The sequence below is a fragment of the Sebastes umbrosus genome, unplaced genomic scaffold, assembly GCF_015220745.1.
Source record: "Sebastes umbrosus isolate fSebUmb1 unplaced genomic scaffold, fSebUmb1.pri scaffold_222_arrow_ctg1, whole genome shotgun sequence".
In the NCBI taxonomy this organism is placed as follows: domain Eukaryota; kingdom Metazoa; phylum Chordata; class Actinopteri; order Perciformes; family Sebastidae; genus Sebastes; species Sebastes umbrosus.
Genome location: NW_023618524.1, coordinates 1 through 22772, shown reverse-complemented (window position 1 = coordinate 22772; position 22772 = coordinate 1). Strand labels below are relative to the sequence as shown.

General features: G+C 39.6%; 1 protein-coding gene across 1 annotated transcript; it reads right to left on the bottom strand.

Annotated features, from left to right (window-relative positions):
- Positions 1-3: 3 nt before the first annotated feature.
- Positions 4-21160, bottom strand: LOC119484436 (endothelial PAS domain-containing protein 1-like; the record flags this gene model as incomplete). Its single annotated transcript, XM_037763243.1, is given in 23 exon segments — positions 4-38; positions 1292-1353; positions 1355-1469; positions 1569-1628; positions 1631-1661; positions 2525-2621; positions 2756-2811; positions 2813-2848; positions 2850-2884; positions 2887-3154; positions 3157-3276; positions 3459-3572; positions 3855-4010; positions 4012-4071; positions 4073-4077; positions 4448-4656; positions 4837-4984; positions 8026-8132; positions 11457-11659; positions 11988-12106; positions 13929-14016; positions 16627-16775; positions 20934-21160. Coding segments are annotated over 23 exon segments (2500 nt in total), but the record flags the coding sequence as incomplete, so codon positions are not given.
- Positions 21161-22772: the final 1612 nt, after the last annotated feature.

The following is a 22772-nucleotide window of genomic DNA, read 5'->3' as shown; positions in this document are numbered from 1 at the left end:
GGCCTCGAACGAATGGCCCAGCAAACGACTAGCGATACCTGGAAGAGGACAGAAATGGAGAGAACATCTCTTTAGTTGTCACGAGCACAACAATCACAGTGAAGCAGTCGATGGCCATGAAGCTCTCATGTCCAAGTTATTCTTCAGTGGAAAAGCTCCCGCAGAGCTGCAGAGATGGTTGACGGAGCTCGCAGAGAGACGCAGAGATGCGTACTTTCATCACATTCTGTTGCTAAAGGGTGCCTGCATGCGTTGGTTTCACTGACCAAACGGCGGTATTTGACGAGTTGGGAGTGAGAACGGGTTGGCTGCACGCAATCTGCCGCGGTAGGCGTATAAATCAAGAGTTCGCAGCTCCCTCCAACAACGTTCATAAATATATATATAAAAAGAAAAGTTGTGAACTTCTTAGAACCCGACTCCAGAACAACTTTCAGCTGTGCAGGATACAGAGACTGTGTCTCCACTTACCGGTTTCCTCTTTTTTAGTGTCTCAGTTGTGTAGTCTTGATTGAAGTAGATGTCTTTTGTTTCCATACTTGCTGTATTACATGCACCAGATAGTCTAGGAAGCGGACAATGATCGCTCTCGGGGGAGCAGCGTTTCCTTTCAGTTTGGCGACCAGCGAGCGGTGTGCTCTTTCAACGCGGATGTCATCTGGAATTTACAGTAATGAACGACAAAAATCAGTCAAAAGTCTTGTTGTGTTCGTTTTCCTCAGAGCACCTCCGGGACGCCACGTATCCGTATATTGTTACGCCTCCACCTCGATTCCAAGTCGTCGCACTTTGACATGTCAAAGTGTCCTTGAGCGAGACGCTGAACCGGGGTCTTAAGTGCAGCCCACTGCTCCAAAATGCTTAGGATGGGTTATATGTAGAGGTCAAATTTAATGTATGTGACGACAAAATAAAGTTTAAGCGTATCTCCCAGCCTTTCTTCTGTGTTCTCCTGTTCGCCGCTGACAATGCATCACCTCCGGCTTCGCAGTGTCGGTACATCCATCATATGCATTATCCTTCTTGCCAGGATTATCATCTCTGTTTATTTCTTCGTCAAGTTTTCATGAGTTTGACTCACTTTAATGTTGCCTTAAAGCTCATACTAGTTGGCTGTTGTCTCCTACCACATCAGAAGTCTCTCTTGTTTTAATGAAATACAACTTTAATGACTCAATTACAGACTAAAATGACCGGATAAGGACATGTTAGTGTATAACAGATACATGTAAAGTACTACTACTACTACATAGTGATGAAACACTGGATAGTAAAGAGTAGGTCAGCTCACCCTGGCTCTTGTTGGACGGCTGCATGTTATATGTGTAGTTGCAGCTCTTTGGGGGAAGGGTTCTCGCTTGCACCACCTATTATCCCGTTTACTGGATACTGACACTTCCGGTGTTGCTGCAGAGAGCCGAGACACGAAGACACGCTGCCCTGCATCATCCTCCCCATCATCTCTGACGCTGACACAGACAAACACAGGTACAGGTGTTGAACAGGTGACATTACCAGATGTTTTTCACACAGACAGACGGACAGACGGACAGACGTGGAGTTCATACCTGCCAGTGATCCTGTGCTGAGGGAGCGATCCATGGCGGCACAACTATCACCCCTCATCTCTTCCATATGAGATCTGATGGCGTACTTTCACCCTGAAACACAATCACACGTCCACAAAACAGAGTGAATCCCCCGAAACAAGTCAAGGCACAAAACTTTGTTTAAAAAAAGTTTGAGTTTTAAAGTAGGCCTATACATTATTTTAAATATGTATTATTGTGGCTACATGATTAAAACACAAGACTTTTTTGTAATTATTTTCTTTTATTATAATTTTTTTCTTTTATTGTATTTTTTTTATTATTTGTATTTATATATATATACTGTATATATATATATAATATATAGATATATATATATATAAATTAAATAAAATACAAATGTGAAGGTGTGTAAGCATGTACTGGTAAGCTAGAAAAAAAACATTATTATTATGTTTATTATTTTTTTTATCATAATTTCCTTGATTATCATTTTTATTTTACTTATTTTATTTAATTAAAAACATATTTATACATAAATATATATATTCATATATATATATTTATACATATATATATATATATGTGTATACATATACATATATAGTATATATATGTATATATATTTATACATTTACATATATATATATATGTATATATATTTATATAATATACTTATATACAATATATATATATTCATATATATATACATATATATATATCAATATTTTGATTGATGAATATTATTAATCATTTATTTAGTTATATATATCCCCTCACAAGCACAATACTTATGTCCGTGTATAAGTGTGTTAAAATGTGAAGGTACCATTATGCAAGAAGTTCAGTGTTTGTTACGTTTGCATAAAATTGCAAACAAATTTGAATAAAATATTGAATAAAAAATAAAAAACAAGACTGTTGACCTTTCACTTCACATGAATAAATACTGAAGGTTCTTCAGAGAAACTCACCACAGACATCTGAGTGAAGGAGCGCTTGATGCTGTTGGCCATGGCCACTCTGGCTGGACTCATGTCTCTGTAGGCCTGTACAAAATCACCAATGGACCTGCACACACACACACACATTTAAATTTGATAATAACTTTCATTTGCAGTTATCATCACAGCATGTAGAGATGTCTGGAGAATGTATGCTAGGTATGAAAGCCTCTCTAGTGCGTTGTTGTTTTTTAAGTTCACCTGTGTTGTGCACAGAGGCGCGTCACGTTCTGCTGGCAGGACGGGCGCTCCTCTCCTAGATAGCGCTTCCCTCATGTAGGTCTTGGTGGCTCCTTTGCTGTTGTTGGTAGGTTAACAGAGGGTCCGGGGCCACTGCAGATTCTGCCTACCCCCTATGGAGGACAGAGGGGTGCTGGCTGGAGCCTGGTACGGGGGACTCTGCATGTGCCCAAGTATGTAAGACCCAGCCCGGGGGTCCACGGCGCCCTGGCCGGAGCCTCTCTTCTCGCCGGCGGCCCAGGACGCAGCAGGCTGGTGCTGGTAGTGGCCTTGTGGCTGAGGAGGAGAGGACAGCGGCTGGAAGAGGCTGGCGATGTTGCTGAAGCTCTGCTGGGATTTAGAAAGGCTGCTGCTGCTGCTCTCCCCATGGATCCCCCCTCCAGGGGCTCCAACTCTGGGATGATGGGATTCAGCTGGAAGTCCTCGCCATCCATCGGAATGTACGGAGCCAGAGTCTCCAGGTCCAAGTCACTCAAGTCCCTCTGGGAGAGAGAAACATGGCATGGTTATTAAAAATAAATCAAGACAAATCTCGCCGATGTTAAAATAAGCTTTTCCCAAAAAGGGAAAAAAAGACGAGGAAAGACAAGATTCAGTAAACAAGGCCTCATAAATCAAATGAATGGACTGATAACAGACATAATCATATTCATGAGAGACGCACGTCAGTGTTTTCAGGACTGTCTTTGCCCTCCGTGTCCAGAGCAAACAGCTTCTCAGTCAGCTCCACCTTCAGGTCACTGTCCACTGAGCTGTAGTAATCACCTGGGCTGCTGGGCTGCAGGGTGGAGGAGGATGGAACGGGGGCGAGACAGAGAGAGAGAATGGTGTAAAAACAAAGAGAAAGAAAGGAACAAAGAGCAAGAGATGAGTTTTGACAAAGGCACTATTCACTGCTAGGAGCCTGCTCCTTCCAAATATCCACCCACGTTATTCTCACACACTGTTAGTGACCTTTGACCCCCCAGGCCTGACTGAACATGGAGAGAAACAAACTATGAACAAACACAACCAGTCACCCGCCTCATTAACTAATTACTCCTTCCAGTCTTGTCCTCACCGTGGAGCAGCTGCTGAGGCTCGGCGTGGCGCTGCCCGGCGGCGGATTCTGCTGCACGGTGAATGCACCGGCCATGTTAGCCATGTCCCTTGGACCTGACGCCGGAGGGGCAGGCCTGTGGCTCTCGCTGGCCCAGGACGGAGGTCCCGGAGGGGGCCATAGCTGCGGCAGACACCGTGGTGTATCCTGCAGGCTGCTGGGGCTCCTCGCACTGAGGGACGATCTGCAAATAAAGAAGCAGAAATTAGATTTATGCATTTCTGCCTCATTGTGCAAATGAGGGGGCTGTAAATGCAACAAAATGTCTAGTAAGTAGCTTTTATAGCATCAAATCAGGGTAAAACTGTTAAAATCAGTGCCTAAACTTTGAGTAATATATTAAACCATAGCAACAATGATGATGCTTCATGTACTTCATAAACCAGTTAATTAATATAAACACGGGTTTAACTGACTACAAACACAATTTTAAAAAGTAGGATCATTGACAGACAGCCTCTTTTCTTTAGTTTTGGTAAGTTGCCATGGTTTAGGTGTGATAATCCCTTTGTAGAGGGTATTATTGTGAACATAATGACCCGAACATTACAGACCGAAGTCCAGGGTGATGATCGTGTCTCCAGGTGTCGGAGCCAGCTGTGCGAGCTCCTCCGGCTCCTCTTTGAGTTTGGTGAAGAGGGCGTCTCCCGGCTCTCCGGTGACGCCTGCACCTCCAGCGCTGAAGAAGCTGTTCATGTGGTGAGGCTTGAACACGGATTCTGTCTGCTTCAAGGAGAAAATCATCGACTTCTCCTCGATGTCACTGCAGGTTTAGAGAAGGAAGAGCAGAGTTGGTTTTGTGTGCAGAGAGTGGTTGTACTTAGCAGTAAATCTGCTAACATGAAATAACAGTTTTAAGACATCTAATGACACTTTTGGACCATTTTCAACCTGACTATGACGTATACATATTTTAGCCATAAGTGAAGATGACGGTGCTCACCTGAGGACGTAGTTTATGCACACGATGCACTGGGGCTGGGAGTTGCGGCTGTTATAGATAACAGTTCCCTGGGTCTCTACCCAGACATAGCCTCCGTTCTTAGCCAGCATGCGATACTTACCGCTCACTGCCTGACCTTTAGAACACACTGCAGAGACAGAGAGACAGAAAAGTAGGAAAGAGATATGAGTTATCAGCTGATGTGTTTGGTGACTTAAGACAACTCAGGTATGGAACAAGTATTTTGTATCTATGAACTCATAACAAGTTGAATATCAAAGATTGCACACATGTGAAACAATATACTGTATATATGGAAGTTATTTAATAAACACAATTTTAGCATTTTTTCCTAATTTTTAAAAAATCATGAATTTGACCATTGATAAAAGTGTAAGTTATACTGTTAGATAGTCTCCCAAAGTATGTCGATACCAGATTTTAAGACTTTTGACCAATCACATTAAATGTTGTGGCATTTTTCCTTATCATACTAAGTATAGTCTTTAGGCACAAATATTTTTTTTAAATATCCATGTTTGTCGTTTGAATGTCTAATTATTTTAAATATTTATTTTTAAATATCAATGTATTTATTTTGTTATTTAAATCTCTAATTATTTAATTGCTTTTTAAATATCCATGTATTTACTTTTTTATTTAAATGTCTAATATTAATTCTTTTTAATATCCATGTATTCTTTGATATTTTAATGTCTAATTACTTCATTTTTTAAAATTATTTAATTATTTAATATTAATATATTAATTAAGTTATTTAATATCTAATTTAAAACATTTTTTTTAAAATATCAGTATATTTATTTTATTGTTTAAGTGTGTAATTATTTAATTGATTTTTTAATGTAATTCTTTTGTTATTTAAATGTCTAATTGTTTTTTAATATCAATGAATTTATTTTGTTATTTAAATATCTAAATATTGTTTTTGTTAATATCCATGTATTTACTTTATTTAAAGGTATATATATATTTTTTTTTGTATTATTTTTTGTATTGTTTAATGCATTTATTCTACATGAGGCTGTGAAACTTTGGTCAGCAGGAGAAAGTGGGATGTTTGACTTTGAGCTGAGAAGGAGATGTTCTGGCTGCAGTCCAGAGTTCAGCGCTGGCGTGGGAAAGCAGCAGAGTCGTGGTCAGAGAGTGTACACAAGACCACTGACTCTCTCTCTATGTGTGTGTGTGTGTGTGTGTGTGGGACTAAGGGCAATATTACATGTAGCAGAGAAAGCTGTTAGCATGTGCTGATTTACAGGCTGGTCACGTTGGCCGTGAGAGCAGCTCGTCTCTGTGTGTGTGTGTGTGTGTGTGTGTGTGTGTTACAGATAGAGAGCTCTTTATCTCAGCAGATTACAGCCAAATAACGACTGTAGACACCGATGAGTAGAAGAACACCCACATACAAGACCACAAAACCACAAAACACATCATCTGCAGACAATCTGAGTCCCAAAATCGCATTTTCAAGTCAGTTCAAGATACCGACTGTAGAGGCAGAATTATGCTGGTCATTGATTATTCGGCCTGTATGTCCCCCGACAGCTGATCAGTCACCTCCAAAATATAAAAGATCCTAGGCCCAGTGAGGAAGAGGAACCACCCCAGGAAAAACAGCAGTAAGAGGAGATGGAGGTTGGATAGAAAAAGGTAATAAGAAATGCTAAAGTGAATAAGAAATAGATGTGATAATATTCATATATAATCAATATGTATGATTTTATCCTGTAATAATGATAAAATTATGGACAGGAATGTTTCATTAATCCTCTGATTGTGTCACGATGAACGGATGAAATGTGTTAATTAAGTTTTGATGACGTTAAAACTATTAATGATTTTATAAAGAAAAGTAAAGTGCACCGGGAACATGAGAATCATGAAAAATATAAAGTATAATTTTGGTTCAAAAAGTGATGAAATAATTTTAGCCCTGTGAGAGCGATGGTGTGGGGCGGAAGAGGGATATCAGCGGTGGTTTTAAGGAAGTAAATTACGAGTTTTCCTCTGTTCAGAGCTTCTAATGATGTACATAGTACTGTCAGTGGAGAGGAAAGCCATGACACTTCAGAGGCTTGTTAACAGACACACACACACACACGCACACACACACACACACACATACACACACACACACTCACTCACAGTGCCATTAGGAGGTAATAGAGGCCACCTGGTCCCCTGTCCAGAGTACAAACCTCATCAGGACATCAGTGGCTGAGTTTAATGTAATAAAGACATCTTAATACCAAGCCATGCTCTGCACACACACACACACACACACACATACAGAGAGAATCACACACACATGAACAGACACAAATGTTTTTTACCACACATAAAAAAAAAAATAAATGAAAAGAAAATTTGTCAAGAAATACATCCCGGTGAACATACGGCAAATGTTATTAGTAAACCAACATAGCCAGGTTTTCAGTAGGAGACTTCTTTTTGAGCGAGATGCAAATTAATTCAAACGCTAATTGATATTAGAGTGAAGATACTGGCATCATATGAAACTAGGAAACCTGATGAATCCACCGGTACCAACCATGTCATACTAGCTCGTCATGAAGGAGGTTAAATAATGCTCCAAACTTACGCTACATTGTGGAGAGGAAAAAACTGTCATGTCCATTTTCAAAGGGGTCCCTTGACCTCTGACCTCCAGATATGTGAATGTAAATGGGTTCTATGGGTACCCACGAGTCTCCCCTTTACAGACATGCCCACTTTGTGATGATCACATGCAGTATGGGGCAAGTCATAGTCAAGTCAGCGCACTGACACACTGACAGCTGTTGTTGCCTGTTGGGCTGCAGTTTGCCATGTTATGATTGGAGCATATTGTTTTATGCTAAATGCAGTACCTGTGAGGGTTTCTGGACAATATCTGTCATTGTTTTGTGTTGTTAATTGATTTCCAATAATAAATATATACATACATTTGCATAAAGCAGCATATTTGTCCACTTCCATGTTGATAAAAGTATTAAATACTTGACAAATCTCCCTTTAAGGTACATTTAGAACAGATAAAAAATTGACCCTTTAAAAATGACCCTTTAATCGGGTCCGAAGGGGGCTTTAGACAACAACAGTTAGCCAGCGTGGAGTCATATTAATTATTATTAAGTGTGTATACATGGGAGTTGTGTGTGTGCTTACAGTTGTGGTGGCTCTTGGTGACGCCGTCTGAGTCCAGGGCGTGGTAGAAGTCGTAGACCGACCGACCCAGCAGATCCTCAGGAGAGTAACCCATCAACTCTGATACCCTGGAACACACACACACACACACACACACACACACACACACACATTTAATACCGCACAAGATTTTATGTTATTAAAGGTGCAGTGTGTAAGATTTAGTGGCATCTAGTGGTTGGAAGCAAGTGAAACTTCTCCCGTGTGCCAAGCGTGTCGGAGAACTACGGTGGAAGTCTCTCTCTAGAACCAGAGTTTGGTTTGTCCGTTCTGGGCTACTGTAGAAACACGGCGGACGCCGTGAAGAGGTCAAGACTAGAAAGGATCCGTCTTGTGTAAAACTCTCGAAAGTGTTTGTGTTAATGTATTTACGTTCTGCAGGCATCCTGTATCTCTACACTAGTAGAAAGGTTGAATTTGCAGTCCTGCGTGTTAACATGCTAACTTGAATGCAGTGTGTAATTTGTTTTAGATTAAGGTTCTAGTGATGTCAGGAAATCATGAATCAAGTTCAATGTTAAGGTTCATTTTTATTATCTTAATTTTATCATCATTTCGTTTTGATTTTGGCGGTGCCTGTTGACAAAAGCGGTAGTGTTTCTGAGCACCAGAGTCCCTTTAGAAAACCTCTCAATACGTCCTGGGCCTCCAGCAACGTGGGGTCGGTGAAGCTCTCCACCTCCCGCCAGAGCTCCGACTGCTGGGATGCCAGATCTGGTGTTTGTCCGCGGCGGGCTGGTCGCTGCCGGAGGCCCCGCTTGAGTGAGTTTCTAGTGAACCTTCATAATTTCGTCTGTTGATGACGTTAATACAACAGTCTTCTCTCTCCCACGAAAGGCATACGACCCCTCCGAGTTGTTTTCCTCGAGTCGCTCCGATCACAACGAGAACGTGACGTAATTTTTACACAAGACGGATCCTTTCCAGCCAGAACCCCGTGAAGAGGACTCGCTCCCCATGTAGATATAAACGGCTCATTCTAAGCAAACAAAAACACAACCATTCTCATTATCAGGTGATTATACGCTAAAGAAAACACAGTTATTAATATTATATAAGTAGATCCCTCTAAATGTTACACACTGCTCCTTTAATTTGAACCTTTCTGTGATTCTCTTCTATCACGCAACGCTCACAAGACAGATCCTTTCTCTCTGTCCTGAACTTCAAAAGGCTTCACACCCGATTTGGAAATCGAGCAGAGGGGTGAGTCTTCCAAAGATAAGAGCGGTTCACATTCTGTGTGAGTTTCTGTGTTTCTGGGAACGGCTAATCTCTCATCACGAGCTCACGTTGTTAATGAGGGGGTTTCTTTCTGGCATCTAAAAATCCCTTTTTTACCTTTTTATTCCCCTCCAGCTCTCTAACCACCTCAATAATACAGGCTTTTTTTTTTACAGGATTACAGTAATCTGATTACCAGGTGCATTACGTTACATTAACTTTCTGGAGTGTAGACTTTGTTTAATATTGAGTGGTTTATTCACTGTCAAAGGAGAATCTCTTCCCAACAAACTGCTGTGAGAACATAATGTGAACCAACAACAGGAAATGACCCCTGAACACGAGGTTTAATACGAGACCAGAGAGGGTGAGCTGGGCCGGAGAGAGAGCTCTCCTTCGTCATGCTCAGCCTGAATTAAAGAGGCAGGAATGTGATTTCATTTGATTAAATCTATCAGGAATCAGTGAGCTGTTTGTAAGTGCATGCATCTGTTATGTACAGGGAATCACGGACTTTGATATATTGCTGTCAAACTTTATTAACCTACTTTACACTGGTCTACTGTGAATCTCTTCTCCTCCAGTTTATCTCCAATGACTCACTATTCGTCACTGTTGGCGAGGTAAAGCTGCTGTGGATGGGAGCAGCAGAAAAATGTATTTTAGCCACCTAAATAACATTTAATATCAGTTTAAGTGTACGCTTTATTTACAATATTCTCACCGCTTTACCTCGCCGTCAGACAGCCCTTTCTGACGGGGAACTGAAGCGGTTATATCGCTGTCTTCAAAGCCACCAGACTTCATTCACAAAACCAGTGACTTTACCTCTCAGAACAGGGGAGTTGCTGGTCTACCGCTGCATCGATCGGTTAGTTAGTTTGTGTTATTGTGTGACTTTCTGATCTGAACTAATGTGGCGTCCACAGCAGTACATTAGCTTAGCTTCCTGCCGGTACTCCTGTCGGCTCCTCCAAACTGGGAGCACGCCGACAACCATCTAACTACTGGGAAGCTACAGAAGTGTATAAAAACATAAAAATGTGTTATATGAACAAGCTTGTTCACTGTATTCTTAACATTTACTTTTAAGTCTAAAGCCAGATGGAGTAGTGTTGATAGTAACATCATAAAGAACCTGGACTTCTTCTGGATGTTCCTCGTCCCATTCTCTCTCTTCCTCCACTGAGAGAAGTCTCTTTCCTTTCTCTCTGTCTTTGTCTTTCCTTTTCCCTCCTCGACCCGTCTCACTGCCCGACATGAGCTGAAGAAACTTTCTGTCCTTCCCTAATGAGTCTAAGTCCCCGCCGAGCCACCGGCCCGCCTACGATAAACTCATTTGCGTAATTGGAGGGAAGATTTGGGCAGCTATCAAATAGCACCAATAAGGCGAGAAAGAAAATGGGCCTTTGTTTGTAGAGCGGTGTGTGTGCACGTAACACACACACACACACACACACACTGAGTTTTCTCCCAAAGAAACCTTTGTCCTGCATGAGCAGCCTGATAAGATTACAGGTCTGTGAGCATGAGCTTGTGTAACTCCAATCAGTGTGTGTGTATGTATGTGTGTGTGTGTGTGTGTGTGTGTGTGTGTGTGTGTATTTTTGAGTGTTCGTCATCACCTCCTCGTGCCACTGGGAGGGAAATATTTGGGTGAAAATGAACCGCTTCTTTGGTTTCAAGATGGCCGCTGTGCATGTAACAGAGTTTTTTATATTATTTATTTATTCTCAACGCACATCGATCAACATCACTGTTAATGTGCCTGTTAAAAATCGACAGGCTGCCGATCTTTCGGAGGGTCGAATGTGTTGCATTTTTTTTTTTGTAAAGCACTTTGAGCTACATCTCTTGTATGAAAAGTGCTCTATAAATAAAGATATTATTATTATTGCTATTAAACTGATCATACTCATTAAAGGAAAAAAATTATAAAAAGAAAGTTTTGATAAACTCAAAAAAACAAAACAAAATGCTTTTCGTATCATAATTTCAGAGATGATTTTTCTCCTCATTATTTGAAGATAATCCAGCTCATGGCTTCATGATGAAGCATCACTGATATAAGATTATAACTTTGCTCTATTCCTCCTTATAAATATCATTTTTTCTGTTTCTCCTCCTACAGTGCGAGCCAGCCTCCAGCTGTGCATGTTTCTGTGTACCTTTCGTCGCAGTAGGTGAACTTCATGTCCATGCTGTGTCTGCTCAGGAAGGTCCTGCTGTCCAGCGGCGTGTCGATGTTGGACGGGTGCGCGATGGGTTCGCACATCAGGACGGCGCAGGTGAGCGGAGGCTCTTTGAAGCCGCAGAGCACACGAGGAGGACAGCTGCTGTACGTCTTCAGGGTTCCGGTGCAATGTAGCACCTGGAGGGAGCAGAGGGGGACACGTGGAGGTTACACAGTGTGGCGATGACGCTGGAGGTCACAGGACCGGTGGCGTCCCTCATATTCTGTGTTGTTAACAGCTGATGTTGACCTAGCTTCACAGTCTTAATTGCAAAGGCTTTTTTTGTCGTATACGTAAATAATAAATCAGTCTGACAAGGAAAAATTACTTTTTGGCTAAAATTATATTCACACAATCAACCTGTGACAAATTGTATAGTTTATTAAACAGCCCATGTCTGTATAGGAATGTAAAGGATGTACGGATGTTGCAGATGTGCATGCAGCTGCAGCAGCTCTCTCTCACCTTCCAACTGGCTGACTTGAGGTTGACGGTGCGTCCTCTGTTGGTCACCGTGCATTTCATCCTCATGAAGAAATCTCGCTCAGTACTCAGCTCTTTGCCTTTTTTACCGAAGCCGCTGCCTGAAACACAAAGTACAGATGTTTTATAGGTACAGATGTGTTACAGGTATAGATGTGTTATAAGAACAGATGTGTTATAGGTACAGATGTGTTATAGGTGTAAATGTGTTATAGGTACAGATGTGTTATAGGTAGAGATGTGTTATAGGTGTAAATCTGTTATAGGTACAGATGTGTTATAGGTGTAAATCTGTTATAGGTACAGATGTGTTATAGGTATAAATGTGTTATAGGTACAGATGTGTTATAGGTAGAGATTAACCTGTAAAATTAAAAACAGAAACAGAAAAAATAAAATTAATCAGAAGAGTAAATTAATTAGGGAAAATTACAAAGACAAATAAATAAAGAAGCAAATCAAAACAGAAATATCAATTTATGTCACATTTTATCAATGAATTAATGGCCACATTTATTTTCAATATTATTTTTGCTACATTTAATGACATATTTATTTATTTATCGAGTAATTTATTTAATTATCCATTTATTTTTTACTTTGGCAGGTTCTGTCCTCCATACATACTTGCTGATTGTAGCTTTAAATATTTGTATTTCTAATTATATTCTATTTCCTTATTTTAGTGGCGACATTAACGTAATCCCTTATCTGTCTTCCCGTTATGTGACTGAGGAAAACGGTCAAGGTTTAAACTCGCTGACACACGGGATGTGAATGTGGGCCAAGCTGTTACATCACGAGGTCAGAGTTCAGCCTCGGAGCGAGGTGCTGAAGAGTGTCCTTTGTCAATCTCCACACTCACAAGTTTATCTTTATGTAGTTACACTTCAACAACAACAACTCCTCAGTCCTCTCTGAAGAAAAGAGGGTGTGTGTGGGACAATAAAATATACAGTATTGTTCCACTTGTGTGTCTTGTGGCCACAGCTGATAAGAGCTATCAACCAGAGGCTTAGTGAGTGTGATTGTGACTGTATTATTTTCTTATATAAACATCAGTCACTTACACACTGATTCATTTATCAATTTGTCTTGTGTACTTCTGGACCTCCTTACTCACTTTTCTTTGCTTTATATCCTGTCACTTTATACTACTGTAACACATCATGTTCACACTATCTGCAGCAGATAAAGCCCAGCTCCTCTCTCTTTCTCTCACAGCTCTTATCGTCGTCTTTCCCTCGTCTCTGCTTTCTCTACTTTATCTCTCTGTCGGTTCCTCTCCATACGCTCTCTGACCTTCTGTTCTAGTGTTCGCTCATGAGATAATATTACATAACACCATGCATGTGTGGTTGTTGCCTTGTTTTCCTTTGATTCATTTCTGTCCAACAAACAGAATCGAGGGAACTGAATGAACAATAACTGATATTGATCTTTTTCTCTGCTGCTCCCGTCCACAGTCGCTTTACCTCATCGTCAGACAGCTCTTTTAAAGGTAAAATGACTGTTTTTGTGAATGGAGTCTGGTGGCTTTGAAGACTGCGATATAACGGCTTCAGTTCCCCATCAGAGAGGGCTGAGGTAAAGCGGTGAAAATATACTAAATATTAGATTAGATTATTTTATTGTGGTAGCCTACATCACTGCTTTCTGCTAACGGCTGAGTGAACGTTTAGAAAAGAACTCAGACGGACCAACCTTATCCTAAATCTCTATAAAGATTAAGACAGATTTAGTTTTTGTATAAAGAGGAGGTGTGAACATGGAATAAGAAAATCAGAATGACAGTGAGATTAGTTTTGTTGTAATGAGGTAAAAACCAGAATGAGGATAGCAGGTGTGTGTGTGTGTGTGTGTGTGTGTGTGTGTGTGTGTCTGTGTGTGTGTGTGTGTGTGTGTGTCAGGATGTATGCTGACCGGACGTCTTCAGGCTGAGATTTTCTTTGATCTCCTCGTGGTCACATGGGTGGGTGAAGTCAAAGATGCTGTGACCAGTCAGGTCCACCTGGAAGACAACAACAACTTCCTGAAATGTGACATGAACAAGCATAATATCATAACATTCTCTAGTTGGTCTTCTCTAAGCTGTTTTAGTAGCTGGTCTCTGATATGTTTTCATTTCTGGCAGCAGCAGCACCGGCGCTGTGTTTGGTATAAACAGAAGAAGAAGAGCTGAGTTGAGTGATGATGACAGCCAACAGAATCGAACATTCTCGAAACTCAAATGGCTTCAACACAAACAGAAACTCATCCCCACAGACGCTAAAGAAAATCTACAAAAGAGGGATCCATTTTACAGTAAACTTTCTCTTTTCAAGCTGCTGCCTGAGAATAAAAGCAGGCCGAGTGTGTTCAGAGTTGAAGCTGCTGGTATGAGAGCTATTTCACACCAACACAACAAACTCGTCTGACCCTAACCATCATCGCCGTCTCTCTCTCTGTCTGGGTTTGAATTAGGGCTGTAAAAGGATTAAAACATTTAATCACATGATTGTCCATAGTTAATCTTGGGTAGTCGGGATTAATCGCACATTTTTTTATCTGTTTAAAATGTACCTTAAAGGGAGATTTGTCAAGTATTAAATACTCTTATCAACATGGGAGTGGGCAAATATACTGCTTCATGCAAATGTATGTATATATTTATTATTGGAAATCAATTAACAACAAAAAACAATGGAAAGCAAAACAAAGAAATTAATGGCATTAAAACAAAATTGAGTTAATGCGTTATTATCGCGTTAACTCTGACAGCCCTAGTAAATACTGTAGTTTATCTACACTAATTCAATAAATAGCTAGAGTTGACGTCAGTTACTCCCCCCTTAACTTCGTTAGGGAAAGTTGGACAGACTAATCAGGTGTTTGGGGAATAACCTGCGACATTAGTTTGAGAAATAAACTTTTTCTTTCAAGTGCATAGCTTAATCTCCATCCACACATACACAGGTATTTTTTGTTTTGGCCTTTCGTCCACACGCAAACAGCTTTTTAGTGTTGACATGTAGTAATAGGGAGTTTTCGGCTTGTAAAGTCCGTTATCTCCTTTGTGAGGCGTCACTAATGAGGCGACATGTCGTGCAACTGTGAACATGGCCAAATAACCTGCTACCAGGACTTTTTACACGCTTCCACGCATAAATGTTCAGTTACTCTTCCACTATACTGAGGAAAACAGGCGTCAGAAGTCAGATTGTCACTGCTACGTATCCAATACAACGCTTCCACGACACAGACCCCGTCAATGGTGAAGCTAAGCTAAGCAGCTTCTGTGTGGACACAATGATCAATGGTGGACATGGACACAATGCAAGGGAGGGCACCAGCTAATATTTGGCACCCCACCGGTCCGGGCCGGCTCTGAGTGTTCATCACTTTTACTGGAAGGTGTTGCAGATTAAAACGAACACCTGTCTGCACGCGTCTGTTCTGTTCTTATCCTTGTTGTGTATGTAACCCTCTGGGAAAACCAGTTGTTTCTAAAACATTTAGAGATATTTCCCTCACTGAGAATTCCTTTTATTTAATAAATAACCACATTCCTTATTTTATTCTGAAATTCATTTATCACTGTTTATTTTATTTCCATTTTTGCTCAGAGTTCTAACTTTGCATCAGGAAGTGTTCTACCGGTCAAAAACTTGACAACAAATAAGCTTATTGGTTCAAAGTGAAATAACTGTTGCTATTGGTGTAAAACATTCCAAGTCGCGCCTCCTCACTCAGGTGAGAGACGCAGTGGAGTGTGGAAAAAACGGAGATTGATGAGAGAGCAGCGGAGAAGCTAGATTTACAGAGTGATATTATTGCTACTTATACTTGATATACTACTGAACAGAGAGAAGTAAAACTATATATGAGCCAGTAAGAGCACCGTCACCTATTGAAGCGACCCTGAGAACATCTGAGAGCATCGTTTTATTCTTTTGAGTTCCAAACATTAAAGCAGCCGCCGCACATGGCAACACGAGCCAAATGCTCTGAGCTAGCATAGCCACATGCTTTTGCCACTGAGTTGTATTCTAAAATTATATTTTGTATTTCTTTGGTGATAGAGGCAAAAAGAAATGTGTAATATGTGTGTGTTATTTACATTGTGTGGACAGAGATAGGGATTATTTAGCTGAATTTCATGGGTTATGAGATTAGCTTGATTCTGTTCATCCCTGTGCTGCTTGTGTGCATCAACGCAAGGTGTCAGTGTTGTGACAGGGAAAGTATTCACATTGCCTTACTCACAATATTCAAATATAGTGAGTATTTAATGTTTAAACTGTAGGTTGTTTGCATAATAATCTACAACTCAAATGGGTTCACAATTAGTGTTGTTTACACTTTACTATTGAGTGGTTTATAATAATAGTGAGGTTGACATATTTCATATGTTAATATTATGATGCAAGTTAATATTGTGATACAACAGTTATCCTACATTCATGGGTTAAGCATTGAAAAGTTGTATTATATGTTGATATTGATAAAATTAAACTGTACAGTTAAGAGCTTGGATAGATTTGCATATATTGCTATATAAGCCGTGTTATTTTACACAGGCTAGGTTTTCCTGATACCCTTGAACTCCGGATTTGGTATTCATCAGGTGGGTTACATGTACCTGTGTGAGCCCCATGAATTTGTTGATGTTCTCGGACAGGAATATCATGTCGCCGTCGGACGTTACCACGGTGACGAAGCCCTCCAGAGACTTCAGGTACAGGCTGTCCATCTGTCCTTCCTCATCGCCGTCAACGCCGCCGCTGCAGCCTGGAGGGAGACACAGAAAAAACAAGCTGGGTCAACCTCACAACTGGTTTCTCTCATTCCACGCTGATTATAAATGTGTGTGTGTGTGTGTGTGTGTGTTCTTGTGTGCACACATCAGGCTTGTTTTTCTTCTTGCAGCTTTGGCTCGAGGCCAAAACAAACCAGTGCAGCTTCTTCCTGCGTCTCGGGCCGCTCCCGATCCCTGACCCTGACGGATTACACCCAGAACTACGCTCATAACAGCTGCCCGCGACGTTTAGATCACAACTCACACATCATGCAATTAAGCTCAAATATGAATAGAAACGTTTATACACAAAGACGCTGGTGTGTCCGATGATGTCTCGTTGCAGAGCTGATTAAGAGTGTGTGTGTGTGTGTGTGGACGGTGGCTTCGCGCTGAACAAAGCCCAGTAGCTGATGGAGGGGTGGGGGGGGGGTGGGGGGGGGGGGGGGGGGTGGAGGTGCTTGCAATTCCTCCAGTGTGCTTCCCTGAGATAAGAGAGGCCAGTTCTCAGGCCTGGGGCTCGATTCTGGAGCCGGGCCCAGATAGCGTTAACCCCCGGGGGAGCCGGGGGAGTCTCTCAGGGTCCAGTCCAGCAGAGACCAGCAGCACCTTTGGCCTAAATACTTAGCTGTGAAATTACCAGGCATTTGAACCGAGTTGCACTTTTTCTTCTTCTCTCTGTTGTTCTTCGGTTGCATAACCGCCCCTCGTTTCAAAATAAAAGCGTGCAGAAAAGAGAGTCTGATGGATGGACGGCTGCTGCTCAGATCATCATTTCCTGTCTATTTTTTGATTTTTGTTTAGGACAGCGGGTTCACAGCAGCATGTGACTTCACTGATGCATGATGGGATTTATGTTTTCTTTGCCTTTTATTCTGCTCTCATAACATAACTGACTCAAACAGAGGACTTGAAAAGACAAACTTTAGGGTGTAGAACTCGTGACAACATTGTCATGTTCTGTACTACACTTATCTAAAGGGTGGGTCCATTATTTTATTTTTTTAGGTTTTTATATCATCCAGTGGCGTTCCTGATGGATTCAAATCCAAAGTATGTTTTAGCGTCAAAATGTTATTTTCCCTTCAAGTCCTTCTAAAAACTTTTCCCCACATGGTGACCTGACGTAGGTTTCTGCATGATGACGCTGCTCCATGTACAGTATCTAAACATCCTTATAGTCAGTGTATTAACGTTACATACAGTAACTTATCTCCACTTTGGAGAAGCAGACAGGAAATCTTAACAATGAGCTAAAGGAAAGGTTTAAAAAACAGTGTCAACTTGGGAATAACCGATATACTTCATATTAAATATTGCAACCAAGGTCATTAACTATCAATATTGCAAATAAATCCCTATAATTGAGAACAGAGAAACATCAGTGTTCCTATGGAGGATGGAACCTTCAAAAATAAGAAATAAATGAATAAATAAATAAATGACTCGATAAATAAATAATTAAATGTCAATAAATGTAGCAAAATAATATTAAAAATAAATGTAGCCATAAATGAATTGATAAAATGTGACATAAATTGATGTTTCTGTTTTAATTTGCTTTTTTATGTACGTATCTATCTTTGTATTAATCCCCTTATTTATTTATTTACTCTTTTGTTTAATTTTTCCTTTTATTTATTTATGTATTTATTTTTGTTAATTCTTAAATTCATGTATTTATATATTCATTAATGTTTTTATCTATTTTTGCATTTATTTTATATTTATGTTTTGTATTTCATGTGTGTATTTATTTATGTATTTACGCATTTTTTTATTTATTTAAAAATAAATAAATATGTAAATACCTAAATAAATAACAAATTTTTGCTACCTTTAATGAAATATTTATTTATTTATCGAGTCATTTATTTATTTATTCATTTATTTTTTATTTTGGCAGGCTCCATATATTCCCATTCAGTGTTTGAGTATCTTAATCAGAACATCCCATCAGAAAGGTGTTCCCTACAGCAGCTTATGTGTTGTTGGGTTTATATACTGTACAGTGGGTGTGTGTGTAGGAGAGTGGAGGGTTGATGTTCGGCGCCGAGGCACCGGGTGTTATGGCTAGCAGCGGTGATGCTGGCATCAGCTGAACGATGGGCAGAGCTCCGTTTCCTCTTTAATCTGTCCCTCCATCACGGAGCAATCAGACCGGCCTGATAACGCCGATATCTGCTGCTGCATCTCACCCTCCTCCCCCGTCCTCCCCCGTCCTCCCCTCCTCTCTCACCCACTGCTTTCCCTTTAGTCCTCCTCCTTATGGAGGCACTCTCCCTCTCACAAACATGTCTTCCCCACCTCCACCTCCTGTCTGATAACTGGAAGATTTCCAGGAATATTCTCCTTTTTAATGCTGAATTTAAAGCATCACTTCATCCAAATTATAAAAACAAGTTTACTCTTCCAGGTGTGAGCATTATTCTGAGTAACAGGTGACGCTGATGTTTTTAAATGTTTTGAGCATCACAAAGTTTCATTTCCCTTCATTCTGTCAGCGTGGCAGCTGAAGTATCAGACGCAGATATCGCTAAATCTTAGAACATGAAACTGAAACTATATCTGCATAACTAGATACCACCGGGACGAAGCAAGAAAACAGGTTCTGTTTTTCATGTTTTCCGAGGGGTAATTTGGGGGCACTGTCATGTATATGTGGAAAATTTTTAATTTTCTTCTTATTTATGATCACAAAAACAGATAAATTAATTAATCACATATTTTTTATCGGTTCAAAAATGTAGATTTGTCAAGTATTTAATACTCTTATTAACTTTGACAGCTCTCTGTATAGATATATATTTATATATACATACTGCATATACATACATATACTGTGTATATACACACACACACACACAAACATACAAACATACAATATATGTATATATACATATAGTTTGTCTTATTATTATTATTATTATATTGTATTATTGTATAATGTACTTTATATTGCCTGATAAGGAGATCCCATATCTAATACAGTGACTTATGAAAAAAAAGAAAAAAAAAGAAAAATAATAATAGTAATAGTAATAATAATAATAATAATAATACATTTTAATTCTTCACATTTGTAATCTTTATTTGTAATTTTTATTTGTAATTCTTTTTAATTTTATTAGAATTTTTTGTAACTTTTGCTCTAACTTTTTTTCCACCTTTAATTATTTTATTTTGTCAACTTTTAACTGTAAAGCTCTTTGAGCTGCACTCACTGTGTTAAAGGGGCTTTATAAATAAAGATTTATTTATTTATTTTCTGATTGATGACAGGAAGTAGCCGTCACCGTTGTTTAAGGAAGCGTTGGTCGTACAGTTCCCAGACAAACAATGCACAGCAGTTTATAAAAAGACAATAATAAAAGATTTACAGAGAAGGTTTAAGCTCTGGTATTAATCACATCACTTTCCTGTTCCAGCTTGTTATTACAGCGGCTTGTTTAATTTCTTTGATTTCCAATAATATAGAGTATTAAATACTTGACATAACTTTACCTTTAAGGTACATTTTGATCAGATAAAAAATGTGCCATTAATTTGCATTAATCTAATTTACAGCCATTGTATTTATCAAAAATCTCATTCTGTAAATATTTAGCAAAAGCACCAATAGTCAACCCTACAATATCGTCTCAATATCGATATCGAGGTGATTAAAATATTGTGATATTAGATTTTCTCCATATCACCCATCCCTAAAAAGCAGGTATGAAACTATGAAACTATTGTTCTCTATGATGATGCAGTCAAAAAAAGGCAGAAATATTAAATCTAAATGCAGGTTTAACTTTGCTAACTGAGAAAAACAAAAGAATAGATTTGACTTCTAATGAACTGTGAGGAAGTTTAATGGTGTTCAAGGCTTCTTCTTCTCTCCTAAAAGATAAATAGTTTTTATAAAGTTGACCTCTGACGCTGCGACAGTTGTTTTATTCTCTCTGATCTCCTTCAGAAGGAACTCCTGAACAATAGATCTGTTTCTCCGTCGAGCTTCCTCAGCTGCTAATTTTAGATAAGACCAGAAGAAATGCAAAGAAAGGCTCCGATTAATACCTTCTACACACACACACACACACACACACACACACACACACACACAGTGTTGGCGTTGTTGGTAACGTGTGTGTGTGCAGTGTTCGTACCTGTGGTTACCACCTTGCGTGTGCGCAGGAAGCTGATGGCCAGCCTCATGATGGAGGCCTTGTCCAGGTGGGAGCTGACGCTGTGTGGTAGAGGCAGCTGGTTGGCCAGCTCGTAGAACACCTCTGTCTCTTTGCTGCGCCGGCAGCGAGCGGCGTCCCGAGACTTCTCCTTACGGCGCTCCGAGCTGCTCCTGAACAGGAAACACGAGACAGGACGACGGTCACACCTTCAGGTTGATTCACGACACTGTTGATGCTTATTATTATTATTAATTTATCATAAATCTTCATGTGATTCAACAAGTGTGACTGCTGTCACTCAGGAGTTAAAACACAAGTTTTTCAGAATAAATAAAGGGAACTGTCTGCCGGGAATTATTGAGCACTTTAACATGTTTTAGTTCAGTTTATTTCTTTTCAATTTATGAAAAATAATAAAAAATAATACCCAATTCCGAACTCAAACCTACCTTTTCAATCAGGCTTTAAATTGAGCTTTATTTATGTATTCATTTATTTATCTTGCTAATTATTCATTGTAATTTACCTTTTTGGTCTGGCTTTTGACTGAGCTTTATTTATTTATGTATGTGTATATACAGTATATGTATATACATATATATAAATAAATAAATAAAGAACGCACACGCACAATGTAGAGACATTAGAAAATAATAGAAAAGATGATCAATCCAGCAGCAGCAGTGAAACACAAAATGAGAAACATATAAATTGGTGCTTGAGCTTGTTTTTAGTTGAAGCCTTTTACTTCAGTCTCAGTAAAAGGTAAAAACATGTTGTGTTGTGCCCAAAAGAATAATAACTTTAACTCTAATATTACTAATATAACTCCCTTTTCTATAATAACAGTGAGACATACTGCATAACTGCTTTATAAATCAGTTTCCTTTCCCTCTAATACATTTTAATCAGCAGCAAAACTGCTGTTTTCAAAATGAAAATAATAATATTTAAAGCTATAATCCAGGTGACTAATGGCTCTGCTGTGTTTGTTTATTCAGCTTGTTAAAAATGTAATTTGAACGTTGTGAACAGAATAAGGTGCTCCGCTCCACAGTATGAAGGTAACAGGTTTTAATACATGACTATTTGAAATTAAAATGGACGACCGTTCCCGGATGTGGAGCCAGGTCATTATTTTCATTTCCTGACGTTCATTAACTTGTTGTTTAAAAAAATAAAAATAAAATGTATTCTAATAATCAAACTGTGACACAAACACAACAAACACAACAAGTTGTTTCTGTAGTGTTTGTATCCAGAGGGAGTGATGGAGGCCAATGTGTTCTGTTCTCCTTCCTGCTCCACCTTTAACACCTGGAAACATCAGCCTGAGCTCACCTCTATAATCCATATTAAAACTACTAATACAAAATCTCATCTTGACGTTATTAGTCTCATTATTCACTGTAATCAAGTCCGATGATTTTAGAAAACTTAGAACATGATGATTAGAATCAGGCTGAAATATTCCTTATATTTCTCACCTGTTTTAAGAAACAATGGATTACTGCACAGACTAACATGTCCTGATAAGATGGGAACATTTGTTCAGCTCTTAAATCCATCCGTACCAGATGTAGCTTGCTGAGCGAAGCGTGTTCACAAGACATTTTGACAGAGAAACCATAAAACAGGTAAAAACCAGCTGTTTCACATCAACAGCATCAGTGTGATTAAAATCACAGTTTCCCCTCCGGCTGCAGAAACACAGAAACACAGAAACACAGTGAAACCTGCTCAACACACGTTAATGAGCAGACAGCAGATAACGAAGAGGAGAGTCTATATCATCTCATCAGAAGGTCTCTCTGCTCG